General features: G+C 42.0%; 1 protein-coding gene across 3 annotated transcripts in view; it reads right to left on the bottom strand.

Moving 5' to 3' along the window:
• Nucleotides 1–21,330, bottom strand: part of PDE6C (phosphodiesterase 6C) — a 48,555-nt gene that overhangs the window by 8,971 nt on the left and 18,254 nt on the right. For all 3 annotated transcript variants that reach the window (XM_045040420.1, XM_003994246.6, XM_019813553.3), the window contains 7 exons: nucleotides 20,003–20,152; nucleotides 19,277–19,420; nucleotides 17,912–17,980; nucleotides 12,812–12,958; nucleotides 12,465–12,572; nucleotides 11,978–12,087; nucleotides 6,254–6,341 (listed from right to left, as the gene is read on the bottom strand). In XM_045040420.1, coding sequence (XP_044896355.1) covers nucleotides 6,254–6,341; nucleotides 11,978–12,087; nucleotides 12,465–12,572; nucleotides 12,812–12,958; nucleotides 17,912–17,980; nucleotides 19,277–19,420; nucleotides 20,003–20,152 — 816 coding nt within the window. The remainder of the gene's footprint in view (nucleotides 1–6,253; nucleotides 6,342–11,977; nucleotides 12,088–12,464; nucleotides 12,573–12,811; nucleotides 12,959–17,911; nucleotides 17,981–19,276; nucleotides 19,421–20,002; nucleotides 20,153–21,330) is intronic.

Raw genomic sequence — 21,330 nt, 5'->3', positions numbered from 1 at the left:
TAAAAGAAGAGCTTCTACGTGGTTTTTTTCTTTTTTAAGTTCATTTATTTTGAGAGAGCGCGAGCGCACGAGCATGGGAGGGGCAGAGAGAGCTGGAGAGAGAGAGAATCCCAAGCAGGCTCCTCACAGTCAGCACAGAGCCTGACACGGGGTGGGGGGCTTGATCCCATGAACCGTAAGATCATAACCTAAGCCAAAATCAAGACCTGGACACTTAAGCGACTGAGCTACCCAGAGGCCCCTAAGTGGTTTCTTTTTAACCTATAGATACAGATTCATATTAAAAACCCTGCTCTGATTTATATTAGTTGGTAGAAAGCTCTTGACCAAATTTGTGGCCCATCTCTTGTCCCTTTCACTGTACACATTTTGGCCTTTACTATGGCTTCGTCTTCATTTTATTTTTCCAGTAACCCTATTTTATTTTTTTTAACCTGATATGTATTTTTGAAAGCTCCAATAAAACCTTTTGGGAACAAATTGAGTAACATACACACATATACACATGCCTTTTTTTTTTTTTTTTAAGTAAGCTAAGGCAGAGCCAGTGATCAGAGCAGGAAAGATGATCAACACCAAGACATCAGATGACGTTACTAAAGTATGAAGAATTAAGTATCAGATGAGAATCTATGCAGAAAAAACAAGTCACATGTAAGGCAAAAAGATTGGCCATATATACCTCTTCAGGGCAACACTTCAATGCCAAAAGACAGTGAAGCAACGTCCTCCAATTTCTGAGAATAAGTGTGACACAAGACTATATGTCCAGTCAAACTGATCTTCAAAAACAAATGTAACAAACAGTATTCTTTTTTAAGCATGTACTTAGATTAGCCTCTCTTAGAAAAACTACCATTTGACAAAAGTCTAGCCCATCAAGAGGTGAGTGAAAATAAGATACACAGGAATGGAGAAACCATAATAAAAGGATTGATTGTAAGTATTGGGCCCGTTTAAATATAGAATTACGAATAAACAATTGTGTTAGAGCTAGAGAATATTATGCTAAGCGAAATAAGTCAGAGAAAGACAAATACGATATGATCTCATTCATATGCGGAATTTAAGAAACAAAACAAATGAGCAAAGGGGAAAGAGAGAGGGAGAAAGAGACAAACCAAGAAACAGACTCTTAACTACAGAGAACAAACTGATGGTTAACAGAAGGGATGTGGGCTGGGGGACGGATTAAATATGTGATGGGGATTAAGGAGTGCACATGTGATGAGCACTTGGTGATGTATGGAAGTGATGAATCACTGTATTGTAAACCTGAAACATAAAACACTGTGAACTAACTGGAATTTAAATAAAAACTAAAAAAAAAAAAAAGATTAGGGGTGCCTAGGTGGCTTAGTTAAGTGTCTGACTTCAGCTCAAGTCATGATCTCACAGTTCATGGGTTTGAGCCCCACCTTACGCTCTGTGCTGACAGCTCAGAGCCTGGAGCCTGCTTCGGATTCTGTGTCTCCTTCTCTTTCTGCCCCTCCCCCCGCTCACAACGTGTGTGTGTGTGTGTGTGTGTGTGTGTGTGTGTGTGTCTCTCTCTCAGAAAGTAAACATTAAAAATTTTTTTTTAAAGGATAAACAACTCTGGAAATTATTGAGCAACATATGAATTTATAAATATATAATGGTAAAAAATACTAATGATAATAAGTACCTTACAAAATGGAGGTGAAGATGTTGGAAGCAGTATTTTAATTGTTTCATGTTTCATAGCAGTGAGTTAGTACACAATATAAAGTTAATACATATAGTCTAGAAATATCAAACATCTAAATGCTGAGCTATGGTTTTTCACAATTTCTCATAGTCCTCTGTTCATTTTAGAGGGTTCTTTAAGAACTAATATGTCGTGGGGCACCTGGGTGGCTCAGTCAGTTGAGCATCTGACTTTGGCTCAGGTCATGGTCTCATGGTTCGTGAGTTTGACCCCTGCGTTGGGCTCTGTGCTGACAGCTCAGATCCTGGAGCCTGCTTCAGATTCTGTGGTCTCCTCTCTTTCCTCCCCTCCCCAACTAAGGCTCTGTCTCTCTCTCAAAAATGAATAAACATTTTTTAAAAATCTTTAAAAAAAACACTATTTCTTGTGATAAAGACACAGTATCTAAAGTTCTGCAATTACATTTCTAAAATGTTTCTTCCATTAAATTTAAATAGAAGTACACAAAAATAAATGGAAAACTACTCAACAATGAAAAGGATTCAATTGCTGGTGTATACAATACTAATCTCAGAATTATTACTTTGCATGAAAGAAGACAGCACAAAAGAGTACCTGTATAATTGCGTCTATATAAAATCTACAAAATCTAAACTATAGTGACTAAAAGCATTTCAATGGTTGCCTAGGGCTGGGAGCAGAGAGAGGCCTGCACTGCAAATGGGCACGAGGAGTGGTTTGGGATCATAGGAATATTTTATATCTTGATTGTGGTAGTGGTATCCTAGGTACATAAAATTGTATAAACTCATATAATTGTACACACTGAAAGGATGCAGTTTATTGTACATATATTATACTTCAATAAAGCTGATTTTAAAAACATAGCTCTGGGGGTGCCTGGGTGGCTCAGTCAGTTGAGTGCCTGACTTCGGTTCAGGTCATGATCTCATCATTGGACGCCCAAGTCGGGCTCTGTGCTGATAGCTCAGAGCCTGGAGCTGCTTCAGATTCTGTGTCTCCCTCTTTCTCTGCCCCTCCCCTGCTCTCTCTCTCTCTCTCTCTCTCTCTAAAATAAAGAAACATTAAAAAAAAATAACTCTCTGGGGCACCTGGGTGGCTCAGTCAGTTAAGCGTCCAACTTCAGCTTGGGTCATGATCTCACAGTTTGTGAGTTCAAGTCCTGCATCAGGCTCTGTGCTGACAGCCAGAGGCTGGAGCCTGCTTTGAGTTCTGTTTCTCTCTCTCTCTGTCCCTCCATTGCTCATTCTCTGTCTCCCTGTCTCTCTCTCAAATATAAACATTAAAAAATTTAAAAAAATAAAAACCATAACTCTGACTTTAAAAAAAAAGCTTGAATACTATGATCCCATGTTTCTAAAATTGTTTCTCTCCATCCTGCCTGCATACCTTCACAGGGTGGCTGATTACAGTTCATTAGGTGTTAATGAAATAGCTATTTTTGAGTTATAGAATTTGAAATGAATTTTTTATATTTATTTTTAAATTTTTCCCTGTCATTGAGATTTAATAGTGAGCAAGTGTAATTTTTACAACCAGTATTATTAATTTTGAAAACATAGAAACGTATAATATTCTATTTGTTTTCCTGAGGATTGTGCTGAAAACCTGAGGTAGGGACAGGCGCACCACCACAAGAGAAGGGACCACGTCCCAGCTCATTCTGGCGGGGCCCCCACTTGCTCAGCTGGCTTCACTAGCTCACAGAGAGTCTATGTTCTCTCCTACTATTACAACAGCAGTAAACATATAAATTCCCAGTAGTGCATCCAAATAGGTAGGAATGACTCCAATTCATCCTGATTAGAGCTTCCTGGTGAGGTGAGGCAGGAGAACATATAGGCTATTCTAGTCTTCGGTGTGGTACCTGTGACACCCGTGGAGGAGACTGCTAACGTGTTCATGACTCACTGTGCCCATACATTGGATATTTCATTGCTTCTTCACTCCTTTTATAAGATGGGGTTGATATGAAAAAGCATAAAGAGGATTATCATAAACTCTGTCAAGAAGTGTTTGGAATAATAACAGGGGTCTGTTATTTATGCCGAGCCATTTGTGTTGTCATTTCTACAATACATTGTAGCATTAAGATGTATGCTCTTTCTAATCTGACTAGCGAGCTTTCCATCTCTTCCCTCAGGTGAAAGGGTTGACTGCTGTCTGCTTTGGAATGCAGGTGGTTCTTAACCCTCAGAACGGTGAATCCCAATCTACTGGGATATAATGACATTTTAAGGCAAAGCTTCATAATATACAAAACAAAATACCAAAATTATCTAAATCATGAGGATTTCCCTTATTTAAATGCTTTTAATGCAAATATTTTCTTTATACAAAAAAAGTAAATAAAAGAGCAACATTGTTTCCCAAAGTGTAAAAAGAACATTTGATGGCTAAAAAATTTGTTGTTTTTTTTTTTTTTAGCGTTCCATTTGCCTGCTCATAAAAATCTCTGTGATTGCATTGCCTGGCGACTCTATTTACAGGCCTTCTAAGGCTGCAATTAGCAGGTTGGATAGCATGGTAGACAAGTCCTTGCCAAGGTGGTATGGATTACCGAGATGCAGTATGCCTTTTGAGAAAGAATAATAAGCCTTTATACAGCCATCAAAACCAGTTCAGACTCCAGAGTAAATAACATTTAAAAAATTAGGATGGAAAGCCACAAGTCCATTATAAACCCTTAAATCCCAGAAAGGAAAAACATATGAGTACGAGTACCACCCAAACATTTGTTTGAACTCACGACACTGAGGTCAAGACCTGAGCTGAGATCAAGAGTCGGACACTTAACAGACTGAGCCCCCCAGGCGCTCCTTGGCTGAAGTTTTTAAATATATTTTGCTTTAGTAGGTAAATGTAAAATTAAATAATAAATTATATCTGACAGTACCTGTTTACAATGTCACATAATCAGTGACACCACTGATTATGGAAAGTGGAGAAAATTCTTACTCGAAAATGTAAGATTGTCCCAACCAGTAAGAAAAAGACTCATAAAAAATTAAATAATAGCAATTTACTCTTATCTTCCCAAACTACTTTCAATTCCACTCCTTTTAATTTTCATAGAACAGATATTACCATCATTTTTATGTTATAAACCCTACTGCAGGGAGAGGCTCTGGCTATCCACCAGAATTATTAGCAGTCTTATTAAAAATGCAGATTCCTGGGCCAGAATCCCTGAGAACCCCATCAGTAAGTGTGAAATGAAGCCCAGGGTCTGTTTTTAACAGCCTGAGTACACTTGCCTGGTGAATTCTGATGCACTTGTCCGGGTCCCTCTCTCTGGGCGTGGCATCAATCACAGGTGATAACAACACTCAAGTATTGGGGCGCCTGGGTGGTGCAGTCGGTTAAGTGTCCAACTCTTGATTTCAGCCCAAGTCATGATCTCACAGTTTGTGAGATCCAGCCCCATGTCGGGCTCTGCCCTGTCAGCTCAGAGCCTGCTTGGGATTCTCTCTCCCTCTCTCTCTCTCTCTCTGCCCCTCCCTCGCTCTCGGCCGCGCTCTCTCTCTCTCAAAAATAAATAAATAAACTTTAAAAACAAACAAAACACAGTCAAGTACGTTTTTTTCTTTTTCCAACTTTTGGCCTGATCTCTCTGCCTTATAAGTTTCCCCACTTGGCTTCTCATTACTTGGGAAAATGTAGTGTTATCTCTAAATTTGGACATATTTCTGTATGTTCCTTCCCAGAGACTTTAATAAAAGATTATCACAGAAACAGAAAAGCTCCACTCCCAGAGGGCTTATTTCTCCTGAGCATGTGTGATTCTAAACAAGGTCTCTGCTATGACAAAATTGTTCCCCTCCATCTAATAAAGACTCATTTAATTAGTTTTGGTTTGGAACTTTCTCAAGAGATTTTTTTTTTTTAAGTCTAACTAGATTATATCCACAACTTTTCCACAAGCCTATATACCCCTTAAGTAAAAGTGTTAAAAGGAAGAATGATTGCTGCCTATGGAATGTTCCTAGTACCTGACATGTGCAAATCCAAGTGAATTCAAGACCAAGCCCAAGCCCATTCCAGCCCAAAGCTGTCGGTGACCCCGCCCCTCTGCTCTCCTATGCCACGCCCACTCCTGAATGTGGCCTCTCCCTGTCTCTCTGATGCCAGTTGTCTGTCCCTGTCTTGTATCCTGATTTCATGCTTGCCTCCACTACCAAAGCTTGCCTTCCTCAAAGATACGGACAATTCCTCACAGTGCGTGCCCCATGAATAAGAAAATCACTGGCTACCTAGCCTGGTTTCCCCTTTCCATGGATATACACGTTAGGGTGCACAGAGCCCTCTCACGTCCACCGTAAGCTTTTGCTTCTCTCTCCACAGACCCGCTGAGATTTTGCGACTTTCTATGCCTCTTTCCTATCTCAGCTCCTTCTAACTTGGTTGCTCAAAAACTGTTGCAAAATAGCTATTTCTAGCAATTGACCTCAGAGTATAGACTGCCAACTGCCACAACTCAAGGCCATCCTCTTTCTAAGCATTTTCCGTGGGTTGGTGCTTTGATCCAGAGCTTCTGGCTGCCCCTGGGAAAGCCTCACGTACCTCATCCTGCAGTAGAGTCTTACTGTACTCCAGGTGGTGCCTCTCCAGAATGGAAGATCCATGAAGCTTTGCTAATGGAGATGTGGATCTAGGAGGAAGAGGATATACCATAATTTTAAAGACTACACATATGCCCATAGAGAATAGAGTCTTTACCCTCTGAGGATGTTTTCCATTTCTCCTTTCTCCCTGTCCTCTAATGGCTGTGAAATGGTCGAAAGTAACATATTGGAATAGATTTTTTAGGTTTAGAACATGAGAATACACTCTTAAAAAATTCTTTAAAAAACCTAATTTGTTGAATGCATAAAATGACTGAATTATTTAAATTAGGAAGTTTGGTTCATCCACTGCATCTTTCAGTTTAAAATCTTTAGGTTCCCTGGAGCTTATGGCAGTGGCCTATGACTTCCAGAACGTGTAACAAGTCTGTTGAAGCCCCATCGACCATTTGCATGGAAAATGTTTATTAAGAATTTCCAGGGGCGCCTGGGTGGCTCAGTCGGTTGGGCGGCCGACTTCGGCTCAGGTCATGATCTCGCGGTCCGTGAGTTTGAGCCCCGCGTCGGGCTCTGTGCTGACAGCTCGGAGCCTGGAGCCTGTTTCAGATTCTGTGTCTCCCTCTCTCTGACCCTCCCCCGTTCATGCTCTGTCTCTCTGTGTCTCAAAAATAAATAAACGTTAAAAAAAATTAAAAAAAAATTTCCAGGAACCAAAATAAAAATGATTGTAAAGCAATCATTTCTTTCCTCCTCAAAGACAGGGACACAGAGTTTAAGTTAAAGTTCCCATTTGTTTTCTATTTTGTTTTGTTTTTGAGACAGAGAGAGAGAAAGAGGGAGAGCTGGGGAGGGGCCGAGAGAGGGGGACAGAGGATCCCAAGCTGGCTCCTCACAGACTGCAGTGGGTCCAATGCAGGGCTCAAACTCACGAACCATGAGATCGTGACCCCAGCCAAAGTCTGATGCTCAACTGACTGAGCCACCCAAGTGCCCCTTGAAGTTTCCACTTGTTAATGATTAGGTCACAGCTTTATATAAGTGGGGACCTCAGGCTTTGGTGCCTTGTCTTTCTTCAAGTCTTCCTGTTTAAGGAAGCATCTGAAGATAAAAAGGTAGAAAGAGGAAGTGATGGAGAGAGGCTAAGGTCAAAGGCCTACACAGATAATGTGAAGACTTTGCTATAGAAATACAGAGCGAATAAATAATTTGAAGGGAGGAAGAAATCAGAAATACGGGTGGGAGCCTTAGTAGAGAAGTTTCATCTTATTTCAGCAAGAACAGAACTTTAGGGAGTAGAGGAGACAGTAACAGGTCACGAACAAGTCTGGTAAACCAAATGCTCCAGTTAGGGAACAATCAGACTATGCCTGAGCAATATTATAATTGATCATAATTTTAGCACATATTTACATACATACTCTGTGTCAGCACTGGAGATTAAAAAAAAAAAATCAAAGCTTGATTCCAGTCAGAAAAGAGTAGTATCTTTAATTCCTTTAGTTTTAAAAATATCAGTCAAAAAAGGTTTCTGGGAGTTAGAGATACACCCAGTCTCAAAATAACACCTCACAGATTACTTAATACAAAGGAGAAAATGTACCTTTACATAAAGAGATCTTCTGGATATCACCCATAAATAATTTAACTAAACCTCATAAATAATGGGGACAAATTGCTCTCATGGGCCTCCTGAAGAGCTGAGGAGGGCACAACATCATCAATGTAGAGTTCCTGCCAAAAATGTTTACTCTTGGCGTAAACTGAGCCTGGGTGGCTCAGTTGGTTAAGCGTGTGACTCTCGATTTCGGCTCAGGTCATGATCTCACGGTCCGTGAGTTCGAGCCCCATGTCGGGCTCTGTGCTGACAGCTTGGAGCCTGGAGCCTGCTTTGGATTCTGTCTCCCTATCTCTCTGCGCCTCCCCTGTTCACGCTCTGTCTCTCCCTCTCTCTCAAAAATAAATAAACATTTAAAAATTTTTTAAAAATAAAGCAAATTTCAGAGAAGTTGTTAAAAGTTTCAATGGGATATTGAGGGGAAAAAATGTTTAAAGCACACCATCCGTCAATAATTCTCTGTATTTTGGATGTCTGGCAACAGTAAGCTTCAAGTATGGAAAATAGCCAGTGTAGACTGTGATACTATCCAGGCACTCAGGGAGAAAATAACCAAAGGAGAGAAACTCAAGCAATAGAGATTATGGTATGGCTTGACTATTGAACCTATCAGTTTCCCTGGAACATTCCCCCAGAATGATTTTTGAAAATTAGAACTCCAGCAAGGGGCAGTGTTGGTAAAGAAGCACTAAGGGGTTCTTTTACGGTAGACTAGTAACATCCCAATTTCCTGAAGAAATTTGAGGATTGTAGTATGGGGGAACACCACTTTCAGTATCCCCTGGAGAATTCTGAGGTAGCGGAGGAGACGATTAAAGACTGGATCCAAGTAAATTTTACCCTAAAATGTAAGAAGTAGAAAATGGCACAATCTGTAGATGACAGAACAGGAAGATTGACCTTTATCTCTGAAACAGTTTAAACTGTTTTGGAGTTTGTGAGTGCTTACAGAATAATCACAAGGAGATTCCAGAGAAGGTTTACAAGGAGAAAATGATGCCAAGTTGATGTTATGGCACCTTCTGTGACAGGGATGGTGGGAGCAGAAGGCCAGGACCTCATGTGTCTGGATTTCAGCCAGGTAATTGACAGGACACCTCAAGATATCTTCGGTACAAGCCAGAACAGCAGAGCTCAATGAGTGTACTTAATTGGCTGTCTTCAACCCTGGGGGTACGTTTCCAGCCCTGGGCCCCAAAACAAGACCCTTGCTCTTGTCCTGATGCATAACTTTATCAGAGACTTGAATGAATATTGATGGAAATCATGAGTAACTTTCCAATGACAGAAAACTGGAAAAAAACAGATAACCCACTGGCTGACAGAGCGTGACAAATGAAGACTTCAAATAAGAGTGGAATAAAGAATCAAATTAAGAAGATGAAATTTAATGAAGATTAAATATAAACCACTTCAGGTCCTGTCTGGATTACTGTGTTAAATTCCAAGACCTGCATTTAAAGAATGACATAAAAACACCAGACAGGATTCACAGAAGAATAACAAATAAAATTACATGTGTGGAAACTGTTATATACGAAATGATTCAAGTAACCTGCTGTGTTCAACCAGGAAAGGCTGGGGGAAGTGATAATTCTCCTTAATATGAAGGAATGGCCTGTGGTTGAGAAATTACATATATTCTAGCAGCTCCAGAGACCTGAACCAGGACAAACAGATGTTCTCAGGAGACCGATTTCAGTTCAGTATCATGAAAAACGTCCAACGGTTAGAATCATCTACAAATAGAACTGTCTGCCCCGTGGGCCACTATGGGAAAAAAAATCATATGTGGACTCAAGGAAATGGGGAAGGAGGCAGTAGAGAGGAGAGGTCTGTGTTGAATGGGGAATGAGATAAATTCTAAAATTCTTTGTATTTTTGTCCCAATAACATCCTGTATTTCTTCAGGAACAGGATGGGGGAGAGTAAAAAGGCAGAAAGACAAGAGCGGTGAGAAACTAAACAAGGAAAGGGGGTAAAATGAAGAAAGAAATCAGTAAGTTTAGAAATGAGGGAAGCAGAAAACAAACTGGCTAGCAAAGTGAAGTGAAGACAGGAGCACAAGAGAACTGGAGGGAATAATAGAAATGTGAAAATGGCCAGGTTTTTAGGGCATTGTCAGAGGGTAGGCGAGGGCTGGGGGATAAGGATGGAAACCAGAACCAAGAGGGCCAGACATGTTGGAGACAAGAAATCAGCCCAAGGGCACAAGGAAGTGGACTCCAGCCGGGAAGTGGAGTCATCTCTGTCCCTGCTGCTTCAAGTCACCCTAGGCAGTGACCTGATTTGTAGCCATCAATGTGAGAATAATAATACCGTTTTATTCAACCTTGTAGTGAACTGCTTTTGCCAATGTAATGTCTCCATGTCTTTGTGGGCTCCTGAGCGGCCTCCAGAACAATAAGGATGTGAAGAGACTCATTGAGCATCACTACTGAAGGACCGTGAGCAGAAAGACCGTGTTTGATCACAACGGTGCAGTGGAGCTACCAGAACCAGGAGCACATCTGTGCTCAGGTGCCTGCGGTGGGGAAACCCGTGCACGGGTCCCAGGCCTTCCGCAGCCACATATTCCTGCTGTCCAGTCTACGGAGAGAAATGCTGGGAGAAGTTCAGCGTGCCCCCCCCGGCTGACAGACAGGGGGACCCGCACAGACTCTGAATGCCGGACCAGAGCAGAGACCTCAACTGTGGCTGCATCCTTCCTGCAAACCGGAGGCCAGACACCACATCCAACACGGCTGCTTCCTTTCATGTAAGGCAAATTGGACTTCACCTTTTGGAGCTTGTTTCTTCATCAGTAAAAGGTGGAGTGCAGCAAAGATTAAATGAGACGATGAGTGTCAAGTTCTCAGCCTGGGTCAGCTCACGATAGGGGCTATAAATGTGAGCTCCTTTGGAGCTGAATTGGCTAATGCACCAGTGATCAGAGGAGAGGAAGGGGACCCGGCGACTGTCAGGAGACTTGTGTGTGAGGTGCGGAATAGCCAACGTGGGCCCGAGTCTCTCGGGAGGAAGACATCCCTTGCCCGAAACCAGAGTGCCATTCCTCCTTTCAAGGCAAAGCCCCATAGGTGAGAAGTCACTGCTCACGATGTGCTTTTCACTCATTGAACACATTTTTCTTAAGCACTTACTATGTAGTTTCGTCTACATGTAATTTCATTTGATTCCCACAAGTCTTTGCGGGAATTCTACCGTTAAGAAATTGAGTCTCAAATAGACGAAGGGATGTGCCCCAAGCTGCCTCAACCAGGAAGTGGTTGGACCCCACAAGCCCAGACTCCAAAGCTTGTTGTCTCTAGAATACCTAGTGCCTCCGGTAGCTAGTGTGTCAGAGGTGAGGATACAGTATCTAAGGCACACAGGGCATCCTAAAAGCCATTATCAAGGAGCAAGGCTGGCCATGGGCATTGCTGATGAATTTTGAAGGGTGTCAGTGACATAATAATAATACTTACTACTCATTTACTGCCAAGAGGCTACCATGATATTCATTTGTTCATTTCATCTTTACAACGACCTTACCTATTAGGTACCATTATTATAACTCTTATTTTCCAGGCGAGGAAGTCGAGGCTTACAAAGTTTAAATGACTTGTGAACCCAAATCTGTCTGAGCTGAGAACCTGCACCCTTACTGTTTGCACGTTGTCGGGGCAGGAGAATAAGGTGCAAACCAGCTGAAGGAGAGCTGGGGAGCAGCAGAGGAGCCAGGGGAAGGGAGGGGAGTGAGCCCAGGAAGAAACGCCCCCTGGCTTAAGCTGGGGGCTACACAGGTGTATACAAGTGTAAGCCGAAGGCCTGTGCACTTTCATATACGAATCTGATACTCTGGCTAGTCAAGTTGAAGAAAGGAGGAGTGAAGGCATTTACAGGTAGGGCAGGGCATGCCTGGAAGTGGAAACCCAAGGGCAAGGGAGCTGCAGGGCTGCAAGCTTCCTGGGAGAAAGCAGACATTATCATGAGGCTGAAGCTCAGAAGGAACAGAACATGGCCCTGAGAGTCCTAAATGTGATGAAGAGTTGCTGACAGGGCCAAGGGACAGAGACAAGTTCTCTTCTCCCCCGAGGTGCCTTCAAACATCATCAGTATATCACTTACTTCATCTGATACAAATTATTGGTGCCTCTGTGGTCAATGTCATGGCAGAAAGCAGCAGCGAGCATGGCAAAGGCTTCAAGATCCGTATAGTATTTCTTTAGTCTACCTGTCTAAAAGAATATATTTATATACATTTACTTAGATAAATACACCTCCGAACAAGTGCAGTGAAGCCTGCCTGCAAAGGAGAAGACGGCCTGCCGTGTTTTTAGACTAAGTTGGCTTAATTTCTTGCATATTGCAGCTCCTTCTGGGCAATTACAAAACCCAGCAGGTAACCGAATTTTCCTTTAAAGAGGTAAGTATGTGAATGTCAAGGTGATAATCCAGCCCCATGCCCAGGGATACCCATGTTCCCTGGCATCATCCACAGGGAAGTTTGGGATTTACAGGATTGTGTCCACGAATTCCAAAATTACTGACCTAAAATGGTGGACCGTATCCATTTCTCATCATGCCTAAGAGGGAAATGTGTGGGTTGACCTACCATCAGCAAGGTAAACATGGTCTGCCCCACGTTGAACCCGTGCCTCCAGTTGTGGTAAGTGATGGACCGGTACCCTTTTCTCACGGTGTACATCCACCTGGTAAGAACCTGTCACCCAAAGAAGACAACACCGTTCAGACTTTGGAATAGAATTCTAAAGGTTACAAGGTCTGTGACAATCTTATCTAAAAAGATAGGTTGGTCTTGTTGACAGGGTTTAAGCTGATATATTTACAAAGTTAATAATAATTGAAAATCCTAACTGAAGTTAATCTTTTGAACCACAGGACACATTAGCGAGTACAGCAACAGAATCACACAGTATTTTAAATTAAATGCGATCTGACCTCTACGGGTACTTTGAATTTCTCCACCACGTTTATTTCAAAGAAGAGTCGCAGCCCACACCTAATCAATTCGTGCTCTGTGATGGGGAAGTCACTGAAGCGGAATTCGTACAGGTCCACTGTCTGTGGGTCTGGCAAGTCCTCTTTCTGTTGGGACAAGGACAGATGGTTTCAGGTTACATGCATTTTCTTTCCCTTTGGTCTCACACATTCAGCCCTGGGCATAAAACAAAATTACCACGAAAGGATACCGCATGCAACCCCACTGAGCCTCAGTGGGACCGGCTCTGGGGGATGCGGTTTACGTGTGTTATTATCCTCACAACAAACCTGCACAATTATCCCCATTTCCAGATGGTGACACTGAGACTCAGCTATATTAAGAAACTTTCTGAGTGCTGGAATTCAACTCCAAATCCATCTCCAATGGCTGTTTTCTTTCTTTGCTGCTAAATGAAATGTTTAGTTGCAGCAGCCTTACCCGTTTTCAGTACTCGACTTTATTTTCCTATTCAAGAAATGTTTAGTAAATAGTATGCGATCACTTAATTCATTTCTATTGTATTCTTTTTTTTTTTTTTAGTTTTTATTTTACATATATTTATTTTTGAGAGACAGAGTGTGAGCAGGGGAGGGGCAGAGAGAGAGGGAGACACAGAATCAGAAGCAGGCTCCAGACTTCTAGCTGTCAGCACAGAGCCCGATGCGGGGCTTGAACCCACGAACCGTGAGATCATGACCTGAGCTGAAGTCGGACGCTTAACCGACTGAGCCACTCAGGCGCCCCTTTTTCTCTCGTACTCTTTATATGCTCAGTAGACTGTGGGCGCCACAGTGTGGGAGCACGCGTGTCTTATTTGCTGTGGTAGCCCAGAGTTGGCAGGGCCTGTCCCAGACAGGTGCTTGGGACATGTCTGTGGACTGAATGAACAAATGCTCTGTGGTGCACTGGTACACCTGCAGACACCTCACTTAACCCCCACACCTTGTTAGGATTTAGGACTGTAGATAGGTTAGAGAGTGAACTCAGCACATGAGTATTGACATGGCTGAGGAAACAAAATTATGGATCTTGCCCTTAAAGAACGCGGTCTATTGAAATGGTTATACAATATAGATCATTGAAAGGTGAGAGCTTAGAATACTCACAGAGCATAACATCCAGGGCCCAGGGCTGGGAGAGAAATTGAAGGCAGGTTGGAAGTGGGATTGAAGAAGGAGAGATTCAGGAAGGATGTGAGTTCAGCTGATTTGTTGGAAGGCAGGGAGGAGGAAATCCCAGGGGAGGAGAGAAAGCGCCAGGAGGGAGAAGTTAGCAAGAGCTATGTGGGTCCACGTACAGGAGCAATTCAGTGCATTGGGTATTTACTGAGCCCGTGCTGAGTCCTGTGCACTGTGCTAAGGCCATGTCCCTCAGCAAGTTTAAGGTCTCCCAGGGGATAGTTCACGCTCTACTTTATACAGATTTCAATACCAAATGGTATATGGTTGTTTTAAGTAAAATTATGGATTTTCATCCCCTAACCCCTGAGTCGGAGTTGACTTCTCACACCCTTGTCCTTCTCTCTGTTCCCCAGGTCTCCCAGTGACCTCCTCTGATCCCTTCTCATCAGTCTACTCTTGGACTGGTCACTTTAGGCAGAGATTTTTTTTTTCTTTTTCCCTGAAAAGCAATGGTTTGGAGCCAGGAGACTAGTGTTCAGTTCTGGGTTCAGATTAGCTACATTTCCTAGACTGAACTAGCCTGTGAAATGGGAACAATAACGGTAACATTGTTGTCTTCATTGTCTAGCAATGCCAATTTCATCTGCAAGTGCCACAGAGAATTAACGAGGATTCAATTCACAAAACTTTTCTCTATTTCTCACAGGACCCTGCTATGTCCTTGGCTACTCCTTCTTGTCATTTTCTTTCTCTCTCCAAACCTTCCCGGCTTCCTTGCCCATGTGAGTTCTTCTGTTTCTTTGATTCATTTATTGTTTATTCATTCAACAAACACTTATTGGTTCCTATGTGTGTTGTAGCCATTATGGATGAATAAAGTAGACATTACCATTGCTCCTGAAACATGCATTCTCACGGAGAGGCAGACAATAAGCACATCTTTTAAAAATCAGAGTAAGAGAAGGTTCATGGGCTGGGGTGGGGAAAACTCCATGCCACACAGACTCCCCACTAGAGGCTGTCTCAGTCCTACAGTTTGCAGAGTGAAGATAAAATGTGAAAGTGCTTTTTAATGCTTTCAGGCTCAGTCACACTAAAGTGTAAATGTGCATTTTAGCAGGAAACGAAGGAAGAGGTTCGCAGAAGAATGACTCCCAGATCCCATTTGCAGTAACAGGCAATCCAATAAGATAGTAGTTTAGTACAAAGATGATAGGTTTTGAAGAACAGCCATTTAAAACTCTGTGACACAGAGGGTTTGTAAGAACAAAGGCTTTTGGTTAGCCCGCTAAGTGGGAATCCTGGGCACCCCAAGGCCAGTTTTCACCTCTCTGAGGAATCACACAGTTAAGCTGCTACCCCAACTCGGCCATGAAATGGCTCTGGTGGCCACCTGTGTCGAGGCTGGTTTGCTCCGTCTGTTCCCAGAAGGGTCCCCCTGGGCCCCTGAGCGGGCCACTTCACGGGGTACCAGGCGGTCATGCTGCCCCGCCTTCCCGCTGGGCCTCAGGGCTCCTCCCCTGTGCTCCCTGGGGCTCTGCTACACCAGCTGGCCTGGGGTTCTCTAAGACAATGTGCTCGCTTGTGTCTCCAGGCCCCGTTCTGTACCGTCTTGCTTCCCCTTCTCACCTCCAGCCATACCCAAAACCCTTATCTGCAACTCCTGCTTTCCCATCAAGCCTCATTGCCACGGCTATTGTCTCATATTCCACCACCATCTGTGAGTAGAATCAGGCCCTTGGCCTCCCCGGGGCCGTTGGTGCCCACAGTCTATGAACTCGTCCATCTGGGGCAGTGTCACTGTTTGTATTTTATCTCCCCAGTAAATGGGGCCTCTTGAACCAGATAAGACCAGACCACACTACCTTTTGTCCTCAGGATGCAGCGCAGCTCCTTGTATTATAGTACCTCTCGATAACTACTGCATGAATGAGAAAAAACTGAATTAAGGATGAGTGACGAAGGTCCTTCTTTGGGAAATCCTCTCCAGATCTACGGTGTGGCGATCGCGAGCTGCAGGGCCTCCTGATTTGTCTTGGAAAGGAGGGAAGGTAGGGGGATTTCTTTCCTCATCAGCGCACCCCTACCCCAGTCCTCCTCATAAAACAAAACTGCAGTTGGCATCCTGACACTGTAGAAATTCTCTAGTTCTCCACCTAATGGACGAAGGCCCTTACATTGAAGAAGCAACAAAATGGGCAAAGAACCAGTAGCTTCACAAGGAAATGGACTGTTTTGAATGTAAAGTCTGCTCCAGGCTTGTCCCAAATCATTACTGCATAAAACTGAGGAACTCAAAACACAATCAAATATTGCCGAGTTCTCCAAAAGTCACGCGTCTCCCCTTGCCATGATTGCATCTTCACTGCAAACATTCTTGCTGTGTAACTAACTAATCGGCTATAAGGTAATTTTTGCCATAAAAATAAAATCACAAAAAAAATGAAAGGGACATTCATTAAAAAGGGTGTAACATAAAACATGTAACATTATGTAACATCTTTATGTAACATAAAAAAAATGAATAACACAATAAAAGAGACCTTATTGTAAAATTTTTTTTTTAATTTGAATATATTTAGAATGTATAGCGTAGATTCATGGCAGTACCGTGCAAATAACTGATTTCATTCTGTGGATTGAACCTCAGCACTTGTATTCAAAGTCTTTCATTTAGAGTATTACACTCTTTTTTTTTTTTTTTTTTTTTGCTTGTTGATTTGTCTACTCCTTTGGCATCACACTTTCTTTCTTTCACTAAAATTTCTTCCTTTGTTAAGAGAGGCATCAGTTTCCAAATACTAGGTTGCATATTTGCAACAGAGCTCTGTATTGTGCTGTGAAAGCCTTCTACACCGTTGTTTGTTCCTGGCCGATTGTCCCATGTCTGCTGATAGACGTTCCTAAGTTCTATAGGGAATGTGGACGAAATGCTAAGGTTGTAATGCGTTTGTAACTGAGCTTTGGCCATTATGACTGGCATGTTACCGTTGTCTAGTACAGCCTGGTGCGCAGTCTGGCTTCACATTCTACTCCACACTTCCCGTGAGGTTTATCACTGTATTTTCTATCAAGTCCGTATATGGAGTTGTCATCACCCCCTACTTTAAGACCACCCCGTGTACTTGTCACAGCATAGACCACTATGAGGGCTAGCTGAGGTTCATACAGACCATTATGAGGGCTAGCTAAGGTTTATATAGACAATTGTGAGGGTTAGCTGAGGTTTACATAATATAAAGACGAGAGTTTTACTGATAACTAGCTTCAGTAGATTAACTCTGCTGAAGGCAGTCAATTCATCAATGAAGAAAGGAAACCAAACTGTCAAAAGAGTTTTCTCTTTTACAGAAAAACTGCCTTACAGATCACTTAGTTATGTGGCAAAAATATTTGCCACGAAATGGTTGTGGCAAAGATGTCTACAGCAAAGAAGTTTTGGGCAAAACTACCTAGAACCAAATATAGGATTAATAACGGGAAGAGAAGTTATTTCAACCATTTCAACTGGTGGCAACAAGAGGAAAGAACCACATTCCTCCAAGTTCCAGAAAACAGAAGCGAGTGCTGGCAGAGGACAATTGTGCCTTGAAGGGTCTTTGTTCTACTGTAATTCTGTCATGTCTTCCGGGGTGACCACAGTGTCATCCAAAACTATCAAAATAAACGAGGCCATGACATGCCTAGAATCTGTGCCTCCGTTCCTTTACGCAGAAGCCTAGTTTTTGAGTCTCTATTATCTTTATGGATTGGACTGTAGGGGGCACAAGGAGGAAAAAAATGCAGAGAACTAAAAGGTCACTCTTTATAAGAAATCTCTTTTCTTTTTAGCCTTTAAAGGTGACAGAGAAGAGGAAACTCTTACATGAGAAATGAGAACATGTATCCTAATATATTTTATTTAAGCGGTGTTAAGGATAGAAGTAAAACACTTACCAAAATTGTGACAAGTTGTTTTTCTTCACAGTCTTCAATTACATCTATATTTAACTTCTCTTTAATTTTCTAAAATGTAAAAGCAATTGAAGTGTGAAATTCCCATAAAGTAAATTTCTATCTGACTCCTCTACTCTTAAAATCAGTTTAAATGTATTTAAAATATGCTGTAATGAGTTCTTTGCAAAGATGTATTCTAGATACAAAAAAGACCTATAGCATTGATTATGAAGAATTTTCTCCAAAAAAAATAATGTAGTGAATTTTTTTTTTATTTCCTGAAAATGTAACAGTGGCTGTCAGAGAGAGAGAAGGGGAGACAGAGAGAGAGAGAGAGGGAGAGAGAGAGAGAGAGAGAAATGTGGGTTATTTATATGTAGGCAAGAAAGAGAGAAAAATGAGTGGCTTATATTTGTTTTTCTATTAGTTTATGGAAATTTCTCTTCATCTTCCTCAGGTTTTCTCATTTTTAACATCTCAAACTGTCAAATAAAATTTCTCTTAATCCTCAAGCAACTCAGTAAAACCAAGACCAGAAAAAACAAAACCCACCCCAAGAAAACTACACCTACACACACACTCTGAAAACCAGGGAAATAAAAGGAATAGAGATAGGGGATGTGTGATATTTTCCCTTCATTTGGTGGTGATTAGAACACTGTTAATAAATATCTATCTACTTGCTTCCCCATCGTCCATGATATTGGTCTTGGCCACATTTGGCCAATGAGAATTTTAGTGAATGTGCCATGAGGGAAGACTTGAAATGAGCTTGCACAATTTGGCTTGCTCTCTTGCACCTTCGACCTCACCATAAGAAGAGCATTTATCAAGTGGCTTCCGGGAAAGAAGGATGAGGTATGCATAGAGCAAACCAAACTCACAGCTTAGAGCCAAGCCCAACTAGAAATCAGTTGAAGACTAGTCAACCCACCAATGCATGAGTGAAAAAATAGATGTTTAATGTTGTATACCACTGAGATGTTATGGTTGTTATACATGGCAATGTATATGGCAATAACTGACTGATACACTTCCCTTCCTGGAAATATTTTTTCCTTGCTAACGTACTTGAATCTAGATGTCACTCCTCCAGCTCCTACAGACCCAGGAGTTGTGTTGTTGTTGTTGTTTAAGCAAAGTGCTATTCCAACCAAGCAGCCAAGAAGTCCAATAAGGCTCTGTATCCACTGGGCCACCCAGGTCCGCAGCCCCCACCCCACTCCCCACCAATCTCCTTGTCTCCTCCTCCTTAGCCTAGGACTAAACCTATTCTCATTTGTCAGACCTCTAAGTAATTAGGCAAATTCCAGGAACTGTGCTTAGATGCCACCTAATGTCCACAGGACTGAATTCCCCACTTACCAGAATAGACTTGACTTCATCAGGAGTAGCTTTGGTTTGGCTCATGAGCATTTCCTGAGCTATATCCTTTCTGTTTTCTAGCTTATTCATTTTATCATAGGTGTCAGTATTTAAAAGAGACCATCCAAGAAATTGTGTGAGAGTCTGAAATGGATAAAATGTGATTCAATTCTCTAAAACTGAAAAACTGATTTGGAGGCAACCATCTACATTCTTTCCTCTCAATCAATCTCCCTTCTACCATCAACAATTCAGCTTCGTATTTCAATCTAAGAACAAAAACGTACTAATAATCAGGCCTAGACAATGAAATTGGCTAGTCCCTTGCTTTTCAAAGTGCACCAGGCACCATGAATATTTTATTAGAGCAAAAGAATTACAATATCCAGTAGAATAAAGCACAGCCTGAAACTCAGAGGATTGAGGGTGACAGCAAGAAACATAAGGAATAGAAGGGGTGGGGAAAGGAGATAGAAAATTTCTGTCCAGTTGCCTAATATTGTAAAGAATTTTGATTAAGCCAAAGTTCAATCTTTGGAAGAAAATGTTGCAGTTTACAGAAGTCAGGAAACAGAAATGACACAATAACCACATATTGACCGCAAACATATGTGACTCATGCCTTAATGGCCCTTCAAAAATATCACTCCAGAATAACCAATAATTGCGCCACCTCTATTGTTTCATGAATTTCATTTGTCTTCATTAGTTTATGATTGCACTTACCTCAGTAATGTGTTCATCATATTCATCAAAAGGTTTTCCATCTTTCCTGTTGTAAAATGTAGCTACTCCCACAATATCTTCTTTCTTGTTGACAATAGGCAGGGATAAAACATTTTTAATGACCCAGCCAGTTTCATCTACAGGTCCTTTCTACAAACAGGAAGGACATTTAGATTATTTTCTTAACTTTTAATTTTGAAATACCTATAGATTCACAGGATGTTGCAAAAGAAATGTATAGGGTAGCCATAGGTACCCTTCACCCAGTTTCCCCAGAGGTAACAGCTTATGTAACTGTAGTGCACCATCAAATCCAGGAAATAGATACTGATACAATCCATGGATCTCAGTCAGATTTCACTAGGTTTATGTGTACTTATTGTGTGTGTGTGCATGCATGTGTGTATTTCTATGCAAGCTCATCACATGTGTACATACGTGCTCCCACCACTAGGATCACGATAGAGGACTAATGGAGCACCACAGGCTTCCCTGAACTACTACCCTGTTGTAGCTACCTTCCCCCAACTCTGGTTATCTTTAAGGAAGAATAATCTAATCTCTATGTGAGCTGTACAATTCCTACACTGGGTCAGAAATTAGCTGGGACTATAGAGCCATAAAAGTGTTCTAGGCCATTTGATGCAGTGTACTGGAACCAAGTGTCTACACTATAACAACCCTAACGGCTTCTCTTTTGCCCACCGCTATAAGGATCAGAAGCCTCAGTGTTCCCCATTCACTTTTTCTGTCCCCCAACACCTGCTTAACTAATTCCTTATATTAAATTCTCTCTGTTGAAATACCTAGTGTGGTTTCTGTGTTCCTGACGGATCCATCAAAACCGTCTTTTGTGTTCTCCTGTGATGTGCCAGGACCTGGGCTAGTTGCTGGGGTTACTAACCACAGGCCCTAATCTCAGGTTGATAACATTCTAGTGGGGGGGATACAGACACAGAAGTTTAGGAGCATTTCTCAAAGTGTGGCGTAAGGTCAATGTGCAAGACTTTTTTTCTTTTTTTTCAAGCTTGTGTCATAATTTGAGGATGTGCATCTTAAATAAGCTCCCCGGGTAGCTCTTCTGCTTCCTTCGGCACAGTGAGCCGTCCCCAGAGGCCCAGGCCTGCCTCTCCTGTGAAGCCTTCTCTCACCTTTTCCACCCATACAGAACTTTTCTTTTTCAGAATTCTAACAGCACTTTTAGCCTGGAGCACACAAGGTAGCAGTTTAGATGATTTCCAAATGCTTCGGAGTTGTTGATTTTTGTCTGTGAGGCTATTTCCTAATCCTGCGGAAGAGCATTTCCTACACTGTTGGCTTCCATGTAA

Source organism: Felis catus, chromosome D2, assembly GCF_018350175.1.
Source record: "Felis catus isolate Fca126 chromosome D2, F.catus_Fca126_mat1.0, whole genome shotgun sequence".
In the NCBI taxonomy this organism is placed as follows: domain Eukaryota; kingdom Metazoa; phylum Chordata; class Mammalia; order Carnivora; family Felidae; genus Felis; species Felis catus.
The sequence above is the reverse complement of the archived record's forward strand: the minus strand, read 5'-3'. Positions and strand labels throughout refer to the sequence as shown.